Source organism: Globicephala melas, chromosome 5, assembly GCF_963455315.2.
Source record: "Globicephala melas chromosome 5, mGloMel1.2, whole genome shotgun sequence".
NCBI classification, from domain to species: Eukaryota; Metazoa; Chordata; class Mammalia; order Artiodactyla; family Delphinidae; genus Globicephala; species Globicephala melas.
The window spans coordinates 3677226-3701326 of record NC_083318.1 but is presented as its reverse complement, the minus strand read 5'-3'; the positions used below and the strand labels follow the sequence as shown (position 1 = coordinate 3701326).

At 53.5% G+C, this 24101-nt stretch overlaps 1 protein-coding gene across 2 annotated transcripts in view; it reads left to right on the top strand.

The window, feature by feature from the left end:
- SORCS2 (sortilin related VPS10 domain containing receptor 2) overlaps window positions 1–24101 on the top strand; it is a 484396-nt gene that overhangs the window by 412840 nt on the left and 47455 nt on the right. For both annotated transcript variants that reach the window (XM_060298929.1, XM_060298930.1), the window contains exons 8-11: window positions 1882–1971; window positions 12889–13068; window positions 17856–18002; window positions 23100–23202. In XM_060298929.1, the coding sequence (XP_060154912.1) occupies window positions 1882–1971; window positions 12889–13068; window positions 17856–18002; window positions 23100–23202 (520 nt within the window). The remainder of the gene's footprint in view (window positions 1–1881; window positions 1972–12888; window positions 13069–17855; window positions 18003–23099; window positions 23203–24101) is intronic.

Genomic DNA, 24101 nt, shown 5'->3' with positions numbered 1-24101 from the left:
ACGGCCCCCATTAGAGCAGGCCAGGCAAGAGGCTTCTGCCACCACCGGACCTGATTCCCAGCCCCGCCCCCATTCTCCTTCACCCTCTGCTGATGCCCAGCCCCACGGCTTCCCATCCCTTCTGTGTGTTTGCACCCACTGTTCCCTGGGCGTGGACCACTTGTGCCCCCTTCTCCACCTCCTCCCCCAACACTGTCGTGCACCACCTCCTCCAGGAAGCCTTCCCTGACTTCCACCCTACTTCAGGCCCACAGGTTGCCTCTTCGGAGCGCCCCCAGCTCTGTGCATTCCTCCATCACAGCCAGGCCACACTGTCATCCTTTACTGTTTACCGTAGACCCTGCAGTCCGGTGCGGGTGGGGGCTCCGGGTCTGTCCTCAGCACCGCTGTCTTCCCAGCACCTCCCATTGTGTTTCTGCAAATATCTACCAAGGGTTGGAACAATGACAGCATTGGCTTCTTTGACAACCGTATCTCACGTTGAGTGTTTTCTAAATGTTGTGATTGTCTGGTCTGCCAGCGCCCCAAGCCTGAGACCCCGGGGGCACAGCTGTGGCTGGACAGGTTGGGCTGGTCCTTGTGCAGCAGTAGGCACCATGCACCACGGGGCCCCAGGATGGGGTGCGGGGCTCAGTTAGAGGTGCTGGGAAGGCCTGGCCGAGGGTGGGCCATGGGAGGGGGCTCGGGGAGGATGGAAGATGCCGGATCGGGTGCTGTCGGGAAGCGGGGCCACGCTGTAACTGGGCTGCTCAGTGACCTGGTCTGGAAGGAGGGGGCTCAGGAGGCTGAGCCGTGATGGTGAAGGAGCCGCCCCCGTGCACTCAGCCTGGACGGCGTGCGGTCATCGCTGGCTGGTCTGTGTTCAGATGTGATAACGGCTGGCTCTCAGCTTTGTCACAGAGGCCTGGTCTGCCGCTGGTGACACTGTCTGTGTCCGACGGGGGAAGGCGCAGCCCGCAGTGCATGCCCGGCCGGGGCCAGAGGTCAGGGGCCACTGTGCCCTGTCCAGCTCCTGGCCCACTCCCTCTCCCATCACCCGTTTGCCCCCTTGTTCCTCGTCTTCCCTTCTCACCCTCTCCTCCTTGCTGCTGCCCCAAAGAAGCACATGCTGCTCTTTTCCTGGGTCTTCTATTATATCCCATGAGAGACAAGTTACTCCATCTCTGGGCCTCACTTTTCTCATCTTTAAAATGGAAATGATCACAGGTCGTGGAGTTGTTGGTTTTGATACCGATTAGCTGTTTGGGACAGTGCTGGCCACATGACTGTCTCAGGAGTGTTGCCTCTCGTTTTGTTTCTCTTGCCTCGTGGTCTGGTGGTCATCTTTTGTGGCTTGAGCTTACCTTTGGCCTGTCTCTTCCTCCACTCAGTGGCTCACCAAGTACTCTCCCTAAGAGGAGTTCTGGGGAACAGAATTTTCTTCACCTTGTCTGTAACTCAGACGTAGGGAAGCCAGGTGCTGAGAGAGCATGGGGAAGGAGGTTAGTTCTAACTGAGGGAGGTGGAGGAAGACTTCCCAGAGGTGGGGCATTTGGTGTGGGGCTCTGAAGGATGAATAGGAGTCTTCCCATTTCAGGCAGAGCATGTATAAGCAAAGTAAAAGGGCATTTTCACCAGGATTTGGCTCAACAAGAAACCTAGTCCCGGGCTTCCCTGGTAGCGCAGTGGTTGAGAGTCTGCCTGCCGATGCAGGGGACACGGGTTCGTGCCCCGGTCCGGGAAGATCCCACATGCCACGGAGCAGCTGGGCCCGTGAGCCATGGCCGCTGGGCCTGCGCGTCCGGAGCCTGTGCTCCGCAACGGGAGAGTCCACCACAGTGAGAGGCCCGTGTACTGCAAAAAACTTGTTCCCTAAAAAACTTGTTTTTCCCTTCCTGTTAGGCAACCTCAACAAACCAGACCAAATACTACATCTCTTATCGTCGCAATGAGTTTGTCCCGATGAAGCTGCCGAAGTACGCGTTGCCAAAGGTACGAGTGGGTTCCCCGTTCCGCCGGGCCCTGAGCCGGGTGCTGAGCCTGCCCTGACTCGTGGGCTGCAGGGCTTTTGCACCTTTGCTTGCTGGTGGCCAGGTCAGGATGGGTAAGAGCAAGCTACTGCCCCTCCCCCTCCAGCTACTGCCCCTGCCCCTGCACTCCATCCTCACACGTGCCCAGCTTCATTCTGTCTTAGAGCCTCTGCAATGTTCTTCCCTCTGCCTGGTCTTTCTTTTCCCCAGACTCCTGAACATGTGATGTTTCAGACAAATATCTCTTCCCACTGACCCTCCAGGCTGGTCCAGGCCTCGGTTTCCTGCTCACACTCCACCCTTCTCCTTCCTGACACTCAGGGTGCTGGGAACCCCCTGTTTCCGTCCTGCTTTCAACTAGAGTTTCCAGGGCTGGGGGGCCGTTTCTGTTTTATTCACCTCTGCATTCCAGCTGCCTAGCATTGTGCCTGGTAGATAGTAGGTGTTCAATTAATGCTACCTCCTTCCCCTTGCCTGGCCGACAAAGAAGGGGGACGTGGAGGCTGTCCAGACCCTGCCCCTGCCCTGCCTCAGGGTGAACTCCACAGCCCCCTCCCTACGATATTTTATTCCAACTTTACAAAGGAGGTGGTTGATGTTCAGAAAGGCTGAATATCCCGTCTGAGGTCACACAGCTTGTAAGAAACCAAAGCAGGTTTCAAACCGAGGTCCGAGGCCCAGGCGAGTCTGAGACCAGCCTTCTGCCACATCTCCCTCCAGAGGACGGTCTCCATCCCATGCACATAATTCAGAAGCGCAGACTGAAGCAGCCCTTCTCCCCCACATACTTATCGAGCATGAAATGTAAGCTAGGAACAGACGCTGCAGCTGTGAGTCAGACACCCCGGTTTCCTGCCCTGGCTGGGTTTTCGGAGGAAACAGGCAGAAAGTCAAGCAGACAGACAAACGTGTCAAATAATTGCAAGCTGTGATTTGTACTGAGAAGGAAATGAGAGGCCGAGGCAGACAGTGATGGAGGGTGGGGGAAGCTTCCCTAAAGGGGATGTCTCATCTGAAGCCCAGCGGTTGGGGGAAAGCTGTTCAGGTGTAGGACAGTGCAGGTGCAAAGGCCCTGGGGCAGGAGAGACCTGTCTGGAGGGTGGAGAGGAGGTGAATGCGCTGGCCCCTGCAGGCCCGGGGGCTGTGGCTTGCTGCAAAGGACTTGGATTCAGGAGCTGCTGCTGGGGACATCACAGACCCCTCCTGAGCCAGAAATGGGGAAAGTTCCTGAGACTTTTAAAACCTTTGAAAAGCATCTCTTTAGAAAGAGAAAAGGAAGAGGGGGAAAAAATGGAAAGGAAAGGAAAGAAAGAAAAGAAGGAATCTTAATAAAGTCCCTCCAGTGTTGGCCGAGTAAATAAATGAAAAGCTAATGGTTTCATTTATGACAAGTGCCTTTGGCATCTCTGGAGGGTGGGGGGCCTTTCAGCTTCTGAGAGGCTCTTCCTCTGCCACTGGGGGCCGCAACATCAGCAGCATCCTTTGTCCTAGTGTTGGGGGTGGTGGGTTGAGTGGACCCCTGGGTCTCTCCCTGCTCCCTTCTGGTACTGGGGCCTGGGCAGATGCTGCCCCTTTCCTGGGACGGGGGAGGCTGGGCCAGCGGCCAGGCCATTTCTGAGGGTCTTCTGAGGAGACTGCAGCCACAAGTCATGACCTCTGTGACCTTGAGCCCTGGCTGCACCTCCCTGGTCCGTGGCTGAGACAGCAGTGAGTGTTTCTTGGTCTTTGGGGGGAGGTTTGCAGGAAGCACCACTGTGAGTCCCGCTGCAGGCCCTTGACAGCACGTGCTACCTGCTAGCTTCCCGTTTCTGCAGAAATCAGGGGTCACTGAAAAGAGTCGTGAGGCTGTGATGTTAGTACTGCTCCCGCATCGTAAGTGATGACAGAAACAGACATGCCCCTCCTGCCATCCAGTTTCAAGGGATGACCAGGAACCCACTTATGTCGGTGGCATTTGCATTGACACTGTGTGTCCTCGCTCGGGGGTCCTGCCCAGGACCCAGTGACAGGCAGCGGAGGACCATGCACAAATCAGGCTGCTCTCAGGCATCACCCACCCCCACCCCGAGCCCTGCAGGGTCCTCAAGACCACATTTGGTCTTTGCTGAGAACCTTGCCCATCCAGGGAGCTGGCTACTTCCTCTCCACCAAATTCAGGAGAGCAGCCAGACGCCAGTGTCCCCACCAACAAGGAGAGCTAGCTAATTGAATTCCCTAATCAGATTTGGTTGTTATAAGGTGAATTTGTAACTCCTGCCTGTTTCCTACCCCCAAACCAGCCCCATCTTTTTTTTTTTTTTCTTTCATTGCCCAAGTAACATCATGGAAACAATAGAAATCAGAGCAGAGGGGAGCTCACCACAGCCTCCCTCCCTCCCTCCCTCCCGAGCCCTGTTTGGTTTCCCTCCATCCTGGGCCCCAAGCCAAGGCGACACTGCTGTAGCTGTATCATTGCAGACACTCTGTCTACAGCCTGGCTTTCACATGACGATGTCTCAGGAGAATTTTTCCCAAATGATACATGATACCCACCTTAAACGACTGCAAAACTTTCAACTCAGGAGACCGTACCTTGTTCAGCGAAGCCAGACTCCTGTTGTTCAGACATTTGGGTTGTTTCCATATTTCATAATTATAAACAGTGCTGCCATGAATATATTTGTGCCCAGAGGTATTTCTTTTTTTATTTTCTCAAGTCAGTCTAAGAAAAACTTCTGGACAAAGGATATAAATATTTGTGGAGCTTAGTTGCTTTCTAAAAGGGTTCCACCAGCAAAGTTAGAATAGACCAGTTTCAACACAGCTTTGTCAAATTTTGTGTTGTATCAATTCTATTTTCCTTGTACTTAAAAAGGTATAAAAGGTACCATTCTGCTGTTTGAATTCACCTATCTCTGAAACCTATAATGAGTAAACAGCTTTTATTATATTTGTCAGCAGGCTTTGCTTAAATTGTTTACTTGTAGAGATTTAAAAAAAAATTTACTCATGTTCCCTAACAGGAAAAAAAAAATAGGCAAAGGCTATAAACAGACAAAAGAGGGGAAAAATCCAAGTAACTATTGATTATATAAAAATATTCATAAGCATAAAGTAAATGCAAATTTACTTTAAAGTAAAAAATAGTCTTTTATCTGTAATATGTTTACATAAAATAAAATAAAACCCATAAAGTGTAAGAATAAAGGAGGAAGTGACATCAGGGAAGAGGGTGGAGTGGAAAGCACAGGGGTCTGTCTTCTCACTTAGACAACAATCCGCTGTCAGAATCTGCCTGATGTAATTGTTTTGGAACGCCGGAGTCTATTCAAAGGCTTGTAGCTTCCAGGGGAAGGCTTGCACCATAAATCAAGGTTAATATCCACAGTTTTAGCTCTTCCCAAGGAAGCAGCTACCCATCTCCTACTCCTGCCCCCCAGCCGCGTGGCCGGCAGCTCTGTACGTATTCCTAGAGCAGGCACACAGCTTGCCGGAGCCAGGGTGGGCATAGGACCTTGTCCTTAAATATTGGACCTTGCCCCTCAATATTGGGAGTCTGTGCTCTGATTGTTGCTTCTGATCATGCATGCAGACACCCAGGCACACAGCTATTATTGCAGCCACCAGCAGCTGAAGCAGCTTCTAAGGGATTTAAAGGGCCATGTTACCAAGCCAAACTTGGGTCCGCTCGCCCAGGTGCAGCAAAGTCAACCCACTGACACCAGGTTGTGGTGAAGGAAAGTGCAGCGTTTATTGCAGGGCACCAAGCAAGGAGTCCGGGCAGCTGGTGCTCAAAATACCCGAACTCCCTGACAGGTTTCAGGCAAGGTGAGGGAGGGGCATCCCAGGGTGTGTGATCAGCTCGTGCGCAATTCTCGTGATTGACGGTGAGGTAACAGGGCAGTGTCATAGGGATTAACATTATTAATCCTTGGGCACCAGTAGTTCTGGGACAACGTGCTCACGATCAAGTAGTTAACTCCTCCCATTTGGTGGTGGTATTAGCGTCTGCAAAACAACTCAGAAAATGTGCATCAGATACTATTACCTATGTCCTTTAGAGAGGAGATAAGCAGAGTATATGGAGGAGGGGTCTGTCCTGGGAAGTCCCCACAGGGTCCTGCTCAGTTACAGCCAGAACCTGTTTCCACTGCCACCCCACCTTTATTTTCCTTCCTTTCCTTTTGGGAGCCAACATTTAAGGACTAGGACATTCAAAAGCAACCACACATATGGAGGAATTTAGAAAGTCGCCAAGCATGCCCAGGAAAGAGCTCAGGCTGAGAAAAGACCTGAGGACTCCAGTGTACACCTCAGGCTGATCCCTGGCATGCAGAGAGCCTGCAGCCGTAAAATCTAAATAAAAAACTAAAAAAAACAGCAAACCCCGAGGGAGGGAGAGAATCTGATTTCCAGAGTTACCACATTATTAGATTCCAACATCCAGTTTTCAATAACAAAGAAACCACAAGGCAAAGAAAGAAAGTACAATCCATTCAAAGGGGAAAATACCAGCAGAAGTTGTCTCTGAGAGAGACCAGATGGCAGATCTACTAGACAAAGACTTTAATACAACTGTCTTCAAGATGCTCAGAGAGCTAAAGGAAATGTGGAGAAGGTCAAGAAAACAAAGTACAAACAAATTAGATCTATAGGCATACCTCACTCTGTTGTGCCTTGCAGATATTGTATTTTTTTTCCCACAAATTGTAAGTTTATGGCAACCCTAGCCCTGCGTGGAGCAAGTCTATTGGTGCCATTTTCCCAACAGCGTTTGCTCACTTTGTGTCTTTGTGTCACAGTTGGTAAATCTCACAATATTTCACATTTTTCGTGATTACCATATCTGTTATGGTGAGCTCTGATCAGTGATCTTTGAAGTTACTACTATGATTGTTTGGGGCCAACTTAATTGATAAGTGTCATCGTGTGTGTTCTGACTGCTCCTCCAACCGACCATTCCCTCATCTCTCTCCCTCTCCTTGGACCTCCTTATTCCCCGAGATACAGCAACATTGACATTAGGCCAATTAGTACCCTTACAATGGCCTCTAAGTGTCCCAGTGGAAGGAAAAGTCACACTTGTTTCACTTTGTATTAAAACCTAGAAATGATGACGCTTAGTGAGGAAGGCTTGTTGAAAGCCAAGACAGGCCAAAGGCTAGACCTCTTGCACCAAACAGCCAGGTTGTGAATGCAAAGGAAAAGTTCTTGAAAGAAATCAAAAGTGCTACTCCCGTGAAAACACAAGTGATAAGAAAGCCTTAGCGCTTATATGGAGAAAGTCTGAGTCGTCTGGAGAGAAGATCAAATCAGCCACAACATTCCCTTAAACCAAAGCCTAATCAGAGCAAGGCTGTAACTCTCTTCATTCTATGAAGGCTGAGAGAGGTGAGAAACTGCAGAAGAAAGTTTGAAGCCAGCAGGGGTCGGTTCACGAGGTTTAAGGAAAGAAGTGACCTTCGTGACATCCAAGTGCGAGGTGAAGTAGCAAGTGCTGGTGCAGAAGCTGCAGCAGGTTATCCAAAGCTCCAGCCAAGACCATTAATGAAGGTGGCTACACTGAACAACAGATTTTCCATGTAGACAACAGCCGCTATTGGAAGAAGATACCATCTAGGACCTTCATAGCTAGAGAGGAGAAGTCAGTGCCTGGCTTCAAAGCTTCAAAGGACAGGCTGACTCTCTTGTTAAGGGCTAATGCAGCTGGTGGCTTTAAGTTGAAGCCAGTACTCTTTTACCATGCCCAGAATCTTACAGCTCTTCAGAATTATGCTAAATCTATGCTGCCTGTGTTCTGTAGATGGAACAAAGCCTGAATGACAGCACATCTGTTTACGACATGGTTCATTGAATATTTTAGGCCCACTGTTGAGACCTACGGCTCAGAAAAAGATTCCTTTCAAAATATTACTGCTCATTTGACAATGCACCTGTCCACCCAAGAGCTCTAATGGAGACATACAATGAGATTAATGCTGTTTTCATGTCTGCTAACACAATATCCATTCTGCAGCCCATGGATCAAGGGGTAATTTTGACTTTCAAGTCTTCTGATTTAATACATGCATTTCATAAGGCTATAGCTGCTATAGACAGCGATTCCTCTGACGGATTTGAGCAGTCAATTGAAAACCTTCTGGAAAGGATACACCATCCTAAATGCCAGTAAGAATATTTGTGATTCTTGGGAAGAGGTCAAAGTATCAATATCAACAGGAGTTTGGAAGAAGTTGATTCCAACACTTATGGATGACTTTGAGGGGCTCAAGACTTCATGGAGAATGTCACTGCAGGTGTGGTGGAAAGAGCAAGAGAACTAGAATTGGAAGTGGGGCCTGAAGATGGGACTGAATTGCTGCAACCTCATGAGAAAACTTTAAGGAATGAGGAGGTGCTACTTATGGATGAGCAAAGAAAGTGCTTTCTTGAGATGGAATCTAGTCCTGGTCTAGATGCTGTGAAGATTCCTGAAATGACAACGAAAGATTCAGAATATTACATAAACTTAGCTGGTAAAGCAGTGGCAGGGTTTGAGAGGACTGACTCCAATTTTGAAGGAAGTTCTACTGTGGATAAAATGCTATCAAACAGCACTGCTGCCACAGAGAAAGTGTTCATAAAAGGAAGGGTCAGTGGTTGCAGCAAACTTAAGTGTTGTCTTCTTTAAAGAAATTCCCACAGGCACCCCAACCTTCAGCACCCACCACCCTGATCAGTGGGCAGCCAGCAACATTGAGGCAAGACCCCCCACCAGCAAAAAGATTATGACTCACTGAAGGCTCAGGTGATGGTTAGCGTTTTTTAGCAATAAAGTACTTTTTAACTAAGGTGTGTACATTTCGTGAGATATAATGCCATCGTACACTTAATCGACTACAGTATAGTGTAAACATCACTTTGATATACACTGAGAAACCAAAAAATCTGTGTGACTCACTTGATTGTGATAGTTGCTTTATTGTGGTGGTCTGGAACGGAAACCACGGTATCGCCAAGGTATGCCTGTACCAAAAAAATAGATAGAACACACAAATGGAGCCAAAAAGAAATTCTGGAGCTAAAAGGAACAATAATTGAAATGGAAACTCCACTAGAGAGATCCCAAAACAGACGTGAGCAGACAGAAGAAAGAGTCAGAGAACCTGAAGATAAGACGACTGAAATTACGAAATCTGAGGAACAGAAAGAAAAAAGATTGAAGAAAAGTGAACACCATCTAAGAGACCTGTGGGCCACCATCAAGTGGACCAATACACACATTCCATAACGCGTGTCCCAGAAGGAGAGGAGAGAGAGAAAGGGGCAGAAAAACTATTTGAAAAAATAGTGGCCCAAAACTTCCTTGAAATTGATGAAAGACATGAGTGCAAATATCTTTAAAAGCTTGGTGAGCTCCAAGTAGTATAAACACTAAGAGTTCCACACCAAGACACATCATAATCAAACTGTAGAAAGACAAAGAAAGAATTTGGTGAAGGTGTTCGTTCATTCGCCTGTTCCCTGGAGTTTATGTAAAAATCTATGGGGAAATTTCCCCTATCATGCTTGCTAAAAATGTTTTTAAACTTTCCAAAGTTACTTCTTTAAAATGTTTTCACTACAACTAATGGCATAATGCAAATATATACCATTTCTACCCGCTTACCTCTCCATTCCTCCTTTCCAATCTCACATCTTCATTCCTCAGCGTAACTGTTGTAGGAACTCTTAGAGGCATCTCAATATTCGTTTTTCTTCTTCATCTTAGTTTAACAAACCCCAAATTTTAGCTGGTGCATTGCTTCCCAGCTAGGACTATATCTCCCAGCTTCCCTTGCAGCTACATGTGGTTGTTTCTAGAATCTGGTCAGTGAGATTAAGTGGAATTGTCACATCTGGGAGACTTCTCAGAGTTCTCCTTTACAGGCAAGGCTTTCTCTCCCTCTTTCCTGCCTCCCTCCTGTTGCCTTACATGTTGACAAGATGGCTGGAGCTCTAGCAATCATCTTGAACCATGAGGACAAGGGCCATATCATGGGACAGTAGAATGGTGACCCAGAAGGAGCCTCTGTCCCTGGTGATTCCAGCTTCCATCCTGGAATGTCTATCTCTGGACCTCTTTTACATTCATGAGAAATGAGTTTCTATCTCATTTGAGTCACTTTTTTCCCCAGTTTCTATTACTTACAATCAAACCTACTTCTACAAACATTGGCAACTCTGGTGTTTCTTTCCACATATTTCTCTAGGCCATATAGCTATACATACATGCAAACACATATACATATGTGTAATTCTTTTAATGTCTTTTGTTTAAAAATGGAGTCAACAAACGTCTCTGCTTCTAACTTTTTACAAAAAGAATAATGTAAAGGCAAATTTAAGAAAAAAATTGCATATTATTTATCACTCTCTAATCAGCAAAGATTTTCAAAAGCCTGTTTCAATGCATGAAGTTAAATGAGCGCCCTCTAGCCCTGCTGGTGGGGAAGGAACGTATACTCTCAGGATGATGATTGAACAACACGTAACAAGAGCTTTAAAAATGTTCCTGCTCTCCGATGCAGCAATTTCCCTTCTTAGATTTATGGTGAGGAAATACAGAGATGCAGAGATCTATGTCTGGGAATGTTTATGACTGTCTTGCACATAATGCTGGAGATGCTAAAAGCTCACCAGTGGGGAAATATTCAATGAAATACGGTACATCCACAAAAGGGAATACCATGCAGTCATAAAAGTGCTGTTTATAAATAATGCTAACGACAGAGGAAAATGCTCCCCATATAATGGGAAAGAGCAAAGCTTCAAACCATACATGAAAAACTATATGAATCCCACTTGGGAAAAAGCCCAGAAGTAAACATTTTTAAATGTTAATGTCAGGTCTCTCTAGGGGTAGCACTACAGGAAGCTTTTGCTCCTCTTACACATTTTTCTTTGTTTCCCGGATTATAGTAAACATTTACCCAGGTGCGGGGGCGGCAAAGTCGGAATTAATACAATAACAGTAAATACTGATTGCTTCTCGTGTGATTAATGCCGGGCACTGCATGAGCTCAGAAACTCGGGCCGATGGAAGGCTTTTTCCTGCTGAGGCCGCAGAATGACCAGTATCCCAGTGGACACAGTGCAGCCTGGCCTGGGGCCAAGCATGGAGAAGTAGGAGGGGAGGTGGGCGAGAGAAGCAGAGATGACCTCACTTCCCAGGTTTCACAGGCGTCCCTCAGACGCCCTACCACCCTACTGTCCCATTTCACAGATTGGGACCGCCAGGCCTGTGACCCCTGACTCTGTAACCCCTCCCTGGCTGTGAGCTGCTTGGTCCACCCATGTCTGTGTGTTAGATTTACAGCCACGGACCAACGCCCCGCTCGTGCCGCAGGGTTCTCCCTGGTTGGGAGGTGCATCGCAGGTGTTTCACGGCACTGCCTCCCTTTTCTGCAAAGCCCCTTCTTTTGGCTGCACGGCTCGGGGGGGTGGGTGGGCGCAGGCAGGAGGGGAAGGGGCCTTCACCAGCCTGTGCCCTGCCCAGGCGGCCTCTTCTTCTCAGGATCGAAGGTCTTGCTTGGCTGCACAGAATAGGGACCCCATCTGCTATTAGAGAAAGAGAAACATTTCCTGTCTCTGTGCCCTAACATCAGGTGAGAAATGCAAAAGGAAGTGTACCCCCAAACTGCGCCACCTGCAGTGGGCGGGACGGAGGGTGGTAGCCAGCCCTCTCCCTCCGCCATCCATCTTCAGCTCCTGGATCTTGGCAGCTCTACTGCCAGAGGGGCAATAAAAGTCTCGGAGTGATAGAAGGCAAACAGTAGGGGCTGAGAAGAGCTCCTTATGGCTTTGAAATGGGCCTGTTCGGATGCCTTTTCACGCGCCTCCCGTGCAGTAGTTGGTGCCGGCTGGGAATGAAAAGGAAAACGAGAAACTAGGGTTAGCCCTGGGTTTCTTCTTCTTCCTTTTTATTCTTTTTTTTTTTTTTTTTAATTCTGAATTGTAAAATCTGGCGCTGACACCCCGGACGGCTGCCCGGCCCACTCAGGAGCTGCCCGACCTTCTGGTCCAGGTGGACCCCAGGCTCGGGGCCTTGGCCTTGGCTGCTCAGGCCAGCCCCCTTCCTGCCTACTGGCCAGGCGCCCGCCCTCGGCTCCCATAGGGCCCTGGGCAGCCCAGTGCCCTGGGGGAGGGGGCCTTGTTGGCTGTGTGCCTGGCGGGGGCCAGGGGTGACGGTGGCCTGGCCAGGGGGAGCTGTGGGCAAAGGGCAGCTCCCGTAGCAGGCCGGTGATGCAGTCCTGGGCGTGAGTCTGGAGTGAATTAATCCATCCCTCCCACCAGTGTACGTTCCCAGAGGGCAGAGGCCAGCGGGGCTCCCTGGTGTAGCCCTGGGCCTAGAACAGTGCCTCGCACACAGTAGGCTCTTAATGAATACGTGTTGAATGAATGAACGGACAGACGACGGGCTTGATCCTCGGGATGGGAGGGGGAGGGGCCCGGGAGGAGACGCCTCCGCGCCTCCCAGAGGTGATGGTCTGGGCTGCATTCTGACGGTCTGGGGGTGCGTGGAGCAAAGCTCCCCCTCCTCGCTGCAGGGGCAGATGGGAGGAAGTGTCACTGCGCCCCACCCAGTATAGAGGGTGGGAACGTCATCCCCATTTCGGAGGTGAGAAAACGGAGGCCCAGGGAGGTAAAGGGACTTGGCCAAGGTCATAGAGCTGAGAGGGCAGAGCCAGGATGAGAATCTAGGTCAGCCTGACTCCAAGAGGGGTGTGGCCAAGCCCCTCACCCCCGCCAGGCCTGAGGCCTGCCCCGCCCCCCAGGCCTGCTCACCCCTCCCCCCATTCCCCCTCCCCCCCAGGCCAGCTTCCCTCTCCCGCGTGGGCCCCCAGCCCGCCTCTGACCCCGGCTCCTCCGCCGTCCCCAGGATCTGCAGGTCATCAGCACAGACGAGAGCCAGGTGTTCGTGGCCGTGCAGGAGTGGTACCAGACCGACACCTACAACCTCTACCAGTCGGACCCGCGCGGCGTACGCTACTCGCTGGTGCTGGGGGACGTGCGCAGCTCGCGGCAGGCGGAGGAGAGCGTGGTCATCGACATCCTCGAGGTGGGACCCTCAGTGCGGGCTGTGGTGGGCCAGGTGGCACCCCTGTCCCGGCTTCCCCCCCCTCCCCCGGCTTCCCTCCCCTCCCCACCTCCACTGCTCCAACCCGGGGACCTCCCAAAATTCTGTCAAGGGGCAAATATTTTAGGCTTCGCCAGTCAAAAGGGTACTACGCAGGTACTTTTAGAACAGGAGAGAAAACTTGCTCTTTCTGATGAAATTCAAGTAACAGTAATGGAGTACCGTGTGATACAGGTCTGCTAATGAGAAGAATGGAATTTGGGGGGGATAACATTCTGCTGAGTTGGGGTTCAGGTTGTGGTCCCCATCATCGACTCGATCACCATCTGTTATCTGTTCAGGGCTCCTGCCCTGAACGCCACTGCATGAAACAGGCAGGTGACAGAAGCTGGGACCCTCCCCTGTCCATCTCCGGCCTCGCGGCCTCCCCGGCCCCAGCCCTGGTCTCCTTGTCCCTCCCCTCTGTGTATCCCATGTCCGTCTGGCTGTCTCTTGCTCCCTCTGTCTCTCGCTTGGCCCTGCAGCTCCTCTCTCTGAGGTTGGGGGTTGAGGCCTCCCCGCCTACAGTCCTCAGACCTCCCTGTGCCCTCCCTGGGGCCCCACCCCTATCTGTGTCCCATTTAAGCCGCTTGCTCTTGTCACGTGACACCGAGGGGCGGATCAGAGGCTCCGAACTGGGGCTTCCGGCTCCCACGCCGGGCTCCCTCCCGCGAGAAAACACCCACGCACCGTCCTGTACTTGGATTCCGTGAATGTCAATCCCTCACCCACGGTGGGCCCAGCCTGGACCTGGCCTTTCACGGTCACCTCCTCTGTTCTTGTCCACACCAGAGCCGGGGAGGGGGTCCCTCAGCCGCTTTACAGGTAAGGAACCCGAGGCTCAGACAGGGCAAGCCACCTGCCCAGGTAGACCAGAAGTCAGCGAAAAACCAGAAGTGGCCCAGGTCTGTCGGTCCAAGCTCCATCCATCCTCCCGGCCAGCATTCCCTCGGTAGGTCATTCACCCTTAAATTCCTCCCTCATGCCCTGCCCTCAGGGAGCCCCCAGCCAGTGGGCTTACCTGCAGGGGCCGTGTGTTCTCGTAGTAAACGCCAGTGGCGGTCCTGCCAGGCTCTGCTGTCCCTGCGGAGCTGGGGAGGGTGTCCCGTGGGTGGCGAGCTGAGCCTTGGGCATCAGTGCGTGTCAACCCGGGTGGGAGGCGTCCTCCTGGACAGAGCCAGGGCTGCAGCCTTCCTCCTTGAGTTGTCAACAGCTGAGCAGAACCGAGGGAGTAATGAATGTAATCATTTGTTTACAATGAGAGCCCATTTGTCAGGGTTTACTTCCCGAGCTGGACAGCCTGGGGCTCACTGCTGCTTGCTGAAAGTTACGCACAGGACAGGCGTGTAATCGACACGTAAGGAGGGCACCTCGGGCGGGAACGTCCACGGCCCACTGCGGATACCCGGTACCCCCTGTACCGCACACCAGGCTCCAGGCCCTACCCCCGGGACACAGGGAGGAGCAGACCACCTCTCACAGGGCTCCGGACTCTACAGGAAGACCAGCTCCCACCTGGTGTGTCAGCCTCTAGAAGACACCATGAGGAGGTGTCTTCCTGGAGGAAGGGGTGCAGACCGAATTGAGGCTGAGCAGAAGTTAGCCAGCTGAGGAGCCAGGGAACAGTGATTCACGCCAAAGACCAGGCAGTGAGAGGACGTGGGGATGGGAGGGAGTTCACAGTGGTCAGATCCAAAGCTGGGCCCCCTCGCAAGTGACTGTGCTTCTCTGAAATCCACTTAATGGGGATCACAGGTAGTGGTTACAAGCACAACTCCGGAGCCCCACTGCCGGGGTTCAAATCCCAGTTCTGGTATGTGTTTGCTGTGTGACCTTAGGCACATTACTTAACCACTCTGTGCTTCAGTGTCCCCATTGTGAAATGAGGACGACAGTAGTACCTTCCTCAGAGGGTTGCTGTGTGAATTCGAGGCCTCCGTTTCCGTTAAACACATACAGCAGCACCTGGTGCCAACTCAGTGCTTGGCAGGCTCTCGACAGTTTTCACTGCAGGTGCCTTTTCTGTGGATTCGAGATAGTGCATGGGAAGGGCCTGGCCTAGAGGTTCTACACATGCCCCAATTCCATTACTGTCATGGTTATCGTTCATCCGATGTCAGATCCAGGAAAAATGTCTTATCCCAGACGTCACGGGCAAATACTGACCCGAGAGGCCTGGGCTTTCAAGGGCCTGTGAGCTCTGACCTCTGCAGGATGAGTCCTGGTTCCAGACAAGGTGGCACCCCTTTTCTGAGGGCCTCTTTGTGTTGGAGCTTGGGTGAGGAAGGGGGTTGAGGGGGCTTCCAGTCTCGTGCCCTGACCCTGAGGAACCCTGGCCACAGCTGGGAGACGGTCACTGTAGTGGGCTGAACGGGGGCCCCCGAAAGCTACAGCCACAGCGAATCCCTGGAACCTGTGACCGTGAGTTTATATGGAAAAAGGATCTTTGCAGCTGTCATTAACTGAAGGATCTTGAGATGAGCTCACGCCGGACCCTAAACCAATGACAAGCGTCCTGGTAAGAATCAGAAAAGGAGACACAGACACACAGGAAAGAGGGCCCTGTGAGACGGAGCAGAGAGTGGGGTGATGTGGCCACAGCCCAGGAACACCTGCAACCCCTTGAAGCTGGAAGACACGAGGAAGGATCCTCTCTGAGAGACCAGAGGGAGGGCAGCCCTGCCAACGCCTTGGTTTTGGACCTCTGACCTCCAGACTGTGAGAGAACAAATTTCTGTTGTTTTAAGCCACCCGCCCCCCCCTCCCCGCCACCCGTTTGTGATGCTTTTGTGACGGCAGCCCCCAGGAAGTGAGCACAGCTATGACGGGGGCGGTTATGTGACGTGGGCACATCCATGCCGGAAGCCAGTGCTCAGCTGATCACACCCTCCCCAGGGAAACAGAGTGTACTTCCTGGCCCTTGACATTGGCCAACAGGGCGGCCTGTTACTACCTCTTCTGGGATGGGAGGGTCCATGTTATTTGCTGCTGAGTGTTTTCACGGAGACCAGTCGGGATATAAAAGAGCGCTTTCCAAATAAAGCAAGCCATCACTGGGCAAATCAGCAACGTGTCTGCCCCTAGGACATCAGGGGAGGCATCTAGACTCAGCACGGAGCAGGCCAGATGCCCGCCCCGTGGTGATGCCTCAGGTGAGCCAGAGACAGAGTGATGTCACCATGAGTGAGAGGAGGGGCTGCGGTCCTCCTGCCCCTGGGGCTGTCCCCCAGAAGGACCATCCCCTAGTCCTCGTCTGTGGAGGTGAGGGCCACACCCCTGGTCTCCAGCCCAGAGAGAAGCATCCTAGCAGAAGACACAGGCAAAGGGGGATTGAGGTTATAGCAATCGGCAGATGGGAAGATTTTCCAGAATTCTCCATGGGGCCCACTGCAATCCCTAGGGTCCTCACATGTGGAAGGAAGGGCAAAAAACACACGGAATCGTGGAAGAATGGCCAGGGCGATGCTGCACCGCTGGCTTTGAAGCAGGAGGGGCCCCAAACCAAGCACCCCAGCACCCCAGACACGGGGAAAGACAAGGACACGCGTCTCCCCCGGAGACTCCAGTTGCTTTCAGCCCGACGGGACCCGTGTTGGACTTCCGGCCTCCAGAGCTATAGCATGATCAACGTGTGTAGTTTAAGCCCCTCTGCCTGTTACCTGTTGTAGCGGCCACAGGAGGTTCATACACAGTTCACTGAGCGTCCGAACCTCTGGGATCCGCCCTGGCCTGCTCCCCACCTGTCAGACACTTGGCATTGAGGCTTAGGAAAGCACCAACCTCCTGGAGTCTGAGAATTTAATGAGACGGTACATTAACTCCCTCGCCCGCCACGTAGAAGGCACTTAACAACTGTGTAATATCACTCTTACCCTAAGCATCACACTTGGCCGTGGAACTTCAGGTAAATCCCACAACGCAGCCTCAGCTGCCTTGGCTTCCTGCTCTTTACAGAGCAGCAAAAGCTGCTTCGGGCACACGGGGGCTCCGAGGAGCTCAGGCCACCCCAGCGGGCCTCGGTGACTGGGTCCAAGTCTTCCGTGCCCAGGGAACTTGCCGAGAAAGTTCATTTCTGTGGAACCAGGAGGTTGAACAACCGGGAATTGCTGATATCTGACCCTTTCTTGTGCGCGAACTCAGTAACCGATGATGGGATGTGTGTGGTCACTGCCCTGGGCCCCTCAAGAAACCCTGAGAAAGGGGGCACAGGGAACTTCGACCCCCATCCAGGGCAGGCTGGGGCCGGCACGGACCCCGTCCTCACAGTCTGGCATCTGCGTGTGGCATCTGCGTGTGGGGCTGAGCCGAGGCAGTCCCCGGATGAAAGCCCAGAGCGACTCCATGGGTCCAGGCCCTGTGGGTCCACTGGGAGGGAGGCGAGGGGCTAGGGCTCTGAATCAGGAGCTCCGGCTAAAGACAGCGTGACCGAAATGCACAGGCACCTCGGGGACCAGGGCTCTGCTCGCCGTCCGACAGCCGGGGTCTGGACCTGGGAGGACAGCTCAGTGCTGTGAAATGCACTCGGAATTTGGGGTCAGACAGTACCTGCTCCCAGGCAAAGCTCAGGCCAGCGTCGCTGGTCCCTTTTCCCCCGCAGACCCACTTGCCTCCAGGGTGTATAGCCAGCTTCAGCTCCGGGCTGTTCTTGGGGTGAAGTGAGGCCGTGCACACAGAGCTCTCAGCAAGGGGCTGGGCAGGCTTTTGCCATCCTTCCTGTACTTCTGTCCCAGGTCCGAGGGGTGAAAGGAGTCTTTCTGGCGAACCAAAAAGTCGACGGGAAGGTGGTGACGCTTATAACCTACAGCAAGGGCCGAGACTGGGATTACCTGAGGCCTCCCAGCACGGACATGAACGGGAAACCAACCAACTGCAAGCCTGTAAGTGCCCTGCTCACTGCATACACCTTCCCCGGGGTGGGCACCGGGCGCTACCTCAGGACCCAGGGGTCGGCGATGCTGATGTCTGAGAAGGGCCGTCTGGGAGGCGTGGACCACCTCTGTCTCTGGGTGTGGTGGGGGGGCCACGTGGAGCTCCTTGCTTTACAGAAGAGTTAACTGCAAGTCAGAGAGGGGAGTGTGTCAGTCAGCTCCTGCCACAACAGTGCTGTGTAACAAGCCGCCCCAAACGGCAATCACTCTTCTCGAGATCTGTGAGGGGCTGGGCTCGTTCACGCACCTGGGGGTTGGTCGATTTAGGAAGGGATCTAGTATCCTCCTTCTGGGACCAGCCCATGCACATTGTCAGGCAACAACAGGGGTGCAAGAGAGTGAGCAGAAACATTGCAAGAACACTGCAAGCCTGCTTATGCATCTGTTAAGCCCTGTCGGCCAATGTCAAGGGCCAGAAGGTACACTCTGTGGAAGTGGGGGGGCTGGATAAGTGAGGGGGAGCCAGGACACAGCCCAAATTTCATGAGCCCTAAGCCAGTGCAGCTATTCCATGGGTGCCTTTCTACGTGAATATGAGTATAGGCTGCCCCAGTGTCTTCACTGCCTTGGGGGTGGAGAGGGCTGGAATGCCCTTTTCTTCTTATTCAGTAAACTCCTACTGACACCTGAAAACCCTGTCTAGATGTCGCCTCCACTGAGAAGGCTTCACTGGGCACACTTACTTCTATTTCCCCCTGGCTTCAACCGGAAGCCCCTCACAGTCAAGGACCCCCACCCATTGCTGTGCCTCTGTAACTGAAAGAATAACAGTGCCTATTTCACAGGGATAGTCATTCAACAAACACGTAAGGGGACCTACTATGTGCAAAGCACTGTTCTGGGTGTTGGGAATATATCAGCACACTAAACAGCAAACAATCCTGCCCTCCTGAGATCTGCCTGGATCTCTGCAGGGCCCCTGAAGATGGTAGGCACCCTGCCTGGACAGCCACTGACCACCCGCCGGGGCCGGGGTGGGGCTCTGTGCTCTCCGGGCAGAGCCTCGGCCTGGGCAGTGTCAGTCCCTCGCTCCCTGACCTCACCGACCAGGGGCCTGCGCTCGGCCGCTACGCAAGCCCCCCTCCCGCTAATAACGGGATAATAACACCTGTCGACCACCGGGGAGAATTAATCACCTGCCCCTTGTGAAATCTCTTCTGAGAAAAAAATTGCTGTGAAAGGGCTCATTTTTGTATCATCATCGACAAAGTTAAGCCATATTAATCTGTCAAAGCAAGTTCTCGCCAAGAATAGATTCTTGTCTGCCATTATGCAGCTCAGCGAGGAGATAACCTTTCAAGATTTATGTCCCGGCCTTGAAATAATAAAAGTAGGGGTCGGCTGGTAAGTGCGTGGCTGCAGGCAGGCACGCAGAGAGCCCGACGAGCACAGTGGACAGAGGACAAGTATCGGGACAGCCAGCTGGGCGCAAAAGCCAGAAATCGATCGCAGCCTTGGCTCCGAGGCCATCACGCTGTGTGTGCAGACCTGGCAGCCGCGGGTGGGGGCGTGCCGGCTGGGCCAGCGTGGCCCTTCTCCTGGGTCTCTTCTCTGTGTCCACTCAGCCACGCAGCCTCCAACTGCACAGGGCAAGCTACACTTGAGGGTTTATTTCTCATCAGAAATGTGATTCCTGCTTATTGCCAAATACTTGGAAAAAGCAGAAATGTACAGAAAGGGGTGTAAGTTACACCTGTAACCACGTCACCCAGAAGTAATGGTCCTCGGGCATTTTTCTGGTCCATCCTTCGGCTCACAGTCACGTTCAAAAGTCCTCTTTGGGATCCTGACACGTGTGTGATTTCTGAGTCTTCCATTTTTCTCTTAACTCTGGGTCGTGAAGGTTTTCCCGGGCCATTTGACCAGCTCTCTGGCTGGGGAGCTTTCCTCCCAGTGACAGGGAATAGATGAGTGTGGATCAGACCTGTTTTAGGGTGAGAAATGGCCCTTGGAAGACGGTTTTGCATCTGTTGACATCTGGACTCAGAAGGAAAACCCATTCGTGTTACTGCCCGTGGTAACGCTTCTCAGCCTCCGGGCTGAGCCGAGCAGTGGGGCGTCCGGCAGGGGCGGCTGGCGGTGTGGCCCTCCAGCCCTCCAGCAGTCTTTGCCACACGCCCCTTGAGAGCACCAGCCGGCCCCTGCATGTAGAGGGGCCGAGAAGGGGGAGCCTTGGGACGGTGTGGGCCTCCCAGCTCGGTCCGCGTCACATCCACCCAAGCGCTGCAGGTACCCGGGCCACCCCACCAGGACGAGGCATTCAGCACCGACTCCCCGGGCGCCAGCCTGTCCTTGAGGTCTTCCCACCCTTGGCCTGGGTGTCCTCGGGGGACCCTGCCGTGTCTGACCGTACACCCCGAGAGCAGCCTGGCACGCGATGCTTCCCGTCCCGTCACGTGTGCAGGTGCCCAGCGCCCTGGGGGTCGGCCTCTCCAGCCCTGCCTGGCCTTCCAAGCCCTTTATCAGCTCAGCTCAGTGGGCTGGGCCTTGCGTCCGCTTGTCAGATACCAGCAGAGCACCCGCTACAGCTCCAGGACCGGCTGGAAGGCATCTGTGTGGCCCTCCGCGGCGCCAAAGGGGACTGCAGCTCTGTCTGTGGGCCACTGCCGACCGCAGGGAACCCTGAGGAGTGTTCCACTTCTAGCTCCAACAGGCGACCGGCAGTCAGGACAGAGCAGCAGTGGGCTGGGGAGCGGGAGGGGCAGCCAGGTTCTATGAGCCACGGCCTCAGACCTCCTCTGTTCACTGCACGCAGAGACAGGGATATTGTGTGCACAGCGCATCAGGGAATGTGGAAAAGGCCGGTTGCGGCCTGGGGAGACCAGCCCAGAAGCTTGGCCACTCCAGGCCCCACCTGGCCCCCCGGGACCTCTGGGGCACCAGAGCGGGGCCATGCCTGGGCCGGACCTTCTCAGCCCGGGAGCATGCCAGTGGGACACAGGAGGGCGGGCCACGTCCCTGCCGAGGGTCCTGTTCCTCCTGACGTAGAGCTTCCTTCTGCAGGTAGAGACTTGGCCCTGCTCAGAGAGGTCATGGGCACCCCTCCCCCTGGACACGCCCTCCCCGTTACTGCCTGGTGGTTGGATGGGCGAGGGGGCCGAAGGGTGTCACCACAGGTATTAGGTCACCAACCTGCTTGTCAGCTGTAAGAGACCAAGAGAAATCCAGAAGGGGGGACAGCTTAACCTTCCACAGGGGGTCAAGTTTGTCCCGTTCAATCTAGGTGTTCCTGGATGGGGACTCTCCTCCGCGGTGATTCCGTGACCGGGCTCCCCCCGCCACGGGGCCCTGCCATCTTCAGCCTGGGGCTCCCGGCTGCCCCGGGGAGGGTCTCAAGCCCAACCAAGTCTGCTTCAGAAGGGGGCCTCTTTCAGCTCATTTTGCCCCCTCTTATTTTGTTTGTTTTTGGTAGCTTGACTGAGGTACCAGTCACATCCCATATAATTCACCCATTTAGGTGCGCAATTCAGTGGTTTCTAGTATCTTCACGAGCTGTGCAACCAGCACTGTAGTCCATTTTAGACCATTTTCATCCCCTCAGAAGGAAACCCTGTACCCTTTAGTCACCACCCCCCATCTCCCATCCCACCCCCTGCCCTGAGCAACCACTAATCCACTTTCTGCCTCTATAGATTTCCCTGCACTAGACATTTCCTGTCAGTGGAACCGTACAGCATGTGATGCAACAAATACATTTTTTTAAAACTCTGGTGCAGACAAATAGAGCCCATCTCCCACTGGATCGGGCCCTGGTGGCGTCTGACCCAGATCCACATCCAACGTACTGATCGGTTCCATTTTTAACTTCAGATAATCTGTGTAAAACATACTCAGTTCACGGACCAGAAGCAAGTGTGAAAGAAACATAAACTGTAGAGAAAAAACATCTCTCGGATGGATTTCGGTAGACAGTAGAATACAGCAATGACAGTGGAGCTCTGCAATGACCCGGGAGGTGTGGGCGACAGGCAGCCCCGGCTAATGGCTGGCAGGTCACTGCCCGGTGCCGTGTCCGGTGGCCTGGAGGGAGCTGTGCGGAGACCCTGGGCCTTGTCCCGTGCCCTTGTGGTCCGTTGTGGATGTGACAGAGGGACTGTGGCCTTGAGTCACCGAGGCCAGGGGAGAGGAGACTCGGGAAGGTCAGTCCAGAGGACACATCATTCTCAGCTCGTCCGTTCCCCCAGGATCCCCCAGCCCCAGCCAGGGGAGCTGGCTGTGGCCTCTGCCATCTCAACAGGGGGTGGGGCTGCAGGCAGCTGGGGTGGAGGCAGATGAGGGGTGTGGCAGCGCCGGGCAGGAAACAGCTCGTGCTTCCCGGTTCTGGGGGCTGCTGGCCCAGTTTGCCCGCAAGTACCAGACCGGCCACGGGGCTCAGAGCATGGACTTTGGAACCAGGCAGCCTCAGCTGTGGTCCCAGCCCCACCGCTGCCCTGGCAAGTTGCTGGTAAAGTACTGGTGCCGGCCCAGAGGCAGCGGAACAGCAACGTGAGTTGCCGTTGGATGTCTTATTACAACCAGTGTCTCTGCCCCTCCAGCCAGGGCACCAGCCGGGGCTGCGTCAGGGTTGCACTGATGCTCGTGAGTAAACTGGGCTCCAGCGTGCCTACCTTACCCCCTGACTCTCCCATAGGGCGCAGGGCTTACGGGGTGTCCCGCAGCTGTCGCCCGATGCCCAGGCTACCGTGGTCACCTAAGAGGCCCCCAGTAAATGTTCTGGGCGGATGAATGAATGAATGAATGAACGTGGGCATGGACCGTGCAGTCTCCCTCCCAGAGTCCCGTTCTGCAGCCCAGCTCCGCACTCAGGAGCCACGTTGGGGAGCCCACCCTCCAGCACCCAGGCTGGGAGAACCCTCCACTGGAGAAGCCCACCTGGCCGCCAGCCTCCAAGCCTCCTTCTGCCCTCCCCCGACCCCTCTGAAGCACTCCTGACCCTACCTTCACGGCCAAAAAGCCACAGGGGTGGATTCAGCCTCGGCCTTACCTTTTCTCAGGTCACTTCTCCCTCCCAAGTGCTGACCGTGGCTCCCTCTCTCCCCTCCGCAGCCGGACTGCCACCTGCACCTGCATCTGCGCTGGGCCGACAACCCCTACGTGTCAGGCACTGTGCACACCAAGGACACCGCCCCCGGCCTCATCATGGGCGCAGGTAAGAGGTTGCCATTACTGTCAGGAGCCATCACTGCCTGCAGGACGCTCCAGTTTCAAGGGTAGAACTTGATGGTCACGGGCCTGGGGCCATGGTGTATCCACTGGGGGCAGTGCCACAGTACCTCCAGGAAGCCAGCTCACCTGGCACATCACCCTGAGGGGTGATTGCATAGCCCAGAGTGGGCACCTGTTATGCGTTGACTAATGAAAGGTGGATGGATGATGGATGGAAGGATGGATGGATGGATGGAAGGAAGGATGGTTGGATGGAAGGATGGATGGATGGATGGAAGGAAGGAAGGATGGATGGATGGAAGGATGGATGGATGGAAGGATGGAAGGATGGAAGGATGGAAGGATGGATGGATGGAAGGATGGATGGATGGATGGAAGGATGGTTGGATGGAAGGATGGATGGATGGATGGAAGGATGGAAGGATGGATGGATAGATGGAAGGATGGATGGATGGATGGAAGGATGGATGGATGGAAGGATGGATGGATGGATGGAAGGAAGGATGGATGGATGGATGGAAGGAAGGATGGATGGATGGAAGGAAGGAAGGATGGATGGATGGAAGGATGGATGGATGGATGGAAGGAAGGAAGGATGGATGGATGGATGGATGGATGGAAGGAAGGATGGATGGATGGATGGATGGGTGGATGGATGGAAGGATGGATGGATAGATGGAAGGATGGAAGGATGGATGGATAGATGGAAGGATGGATGGATGGATGGATGGAAGGATGGTTGGATGGAAGGATGGATGGATGGAAGGAAGGATGGATGGATGGAAGGAAGGATGGATGGATGGAAGGATGGATGGATGGATGGATGGATGGATGGATGGGTAGATGGATGGGTGGGAGGATGGGTGAAAGGAAAATTGGATA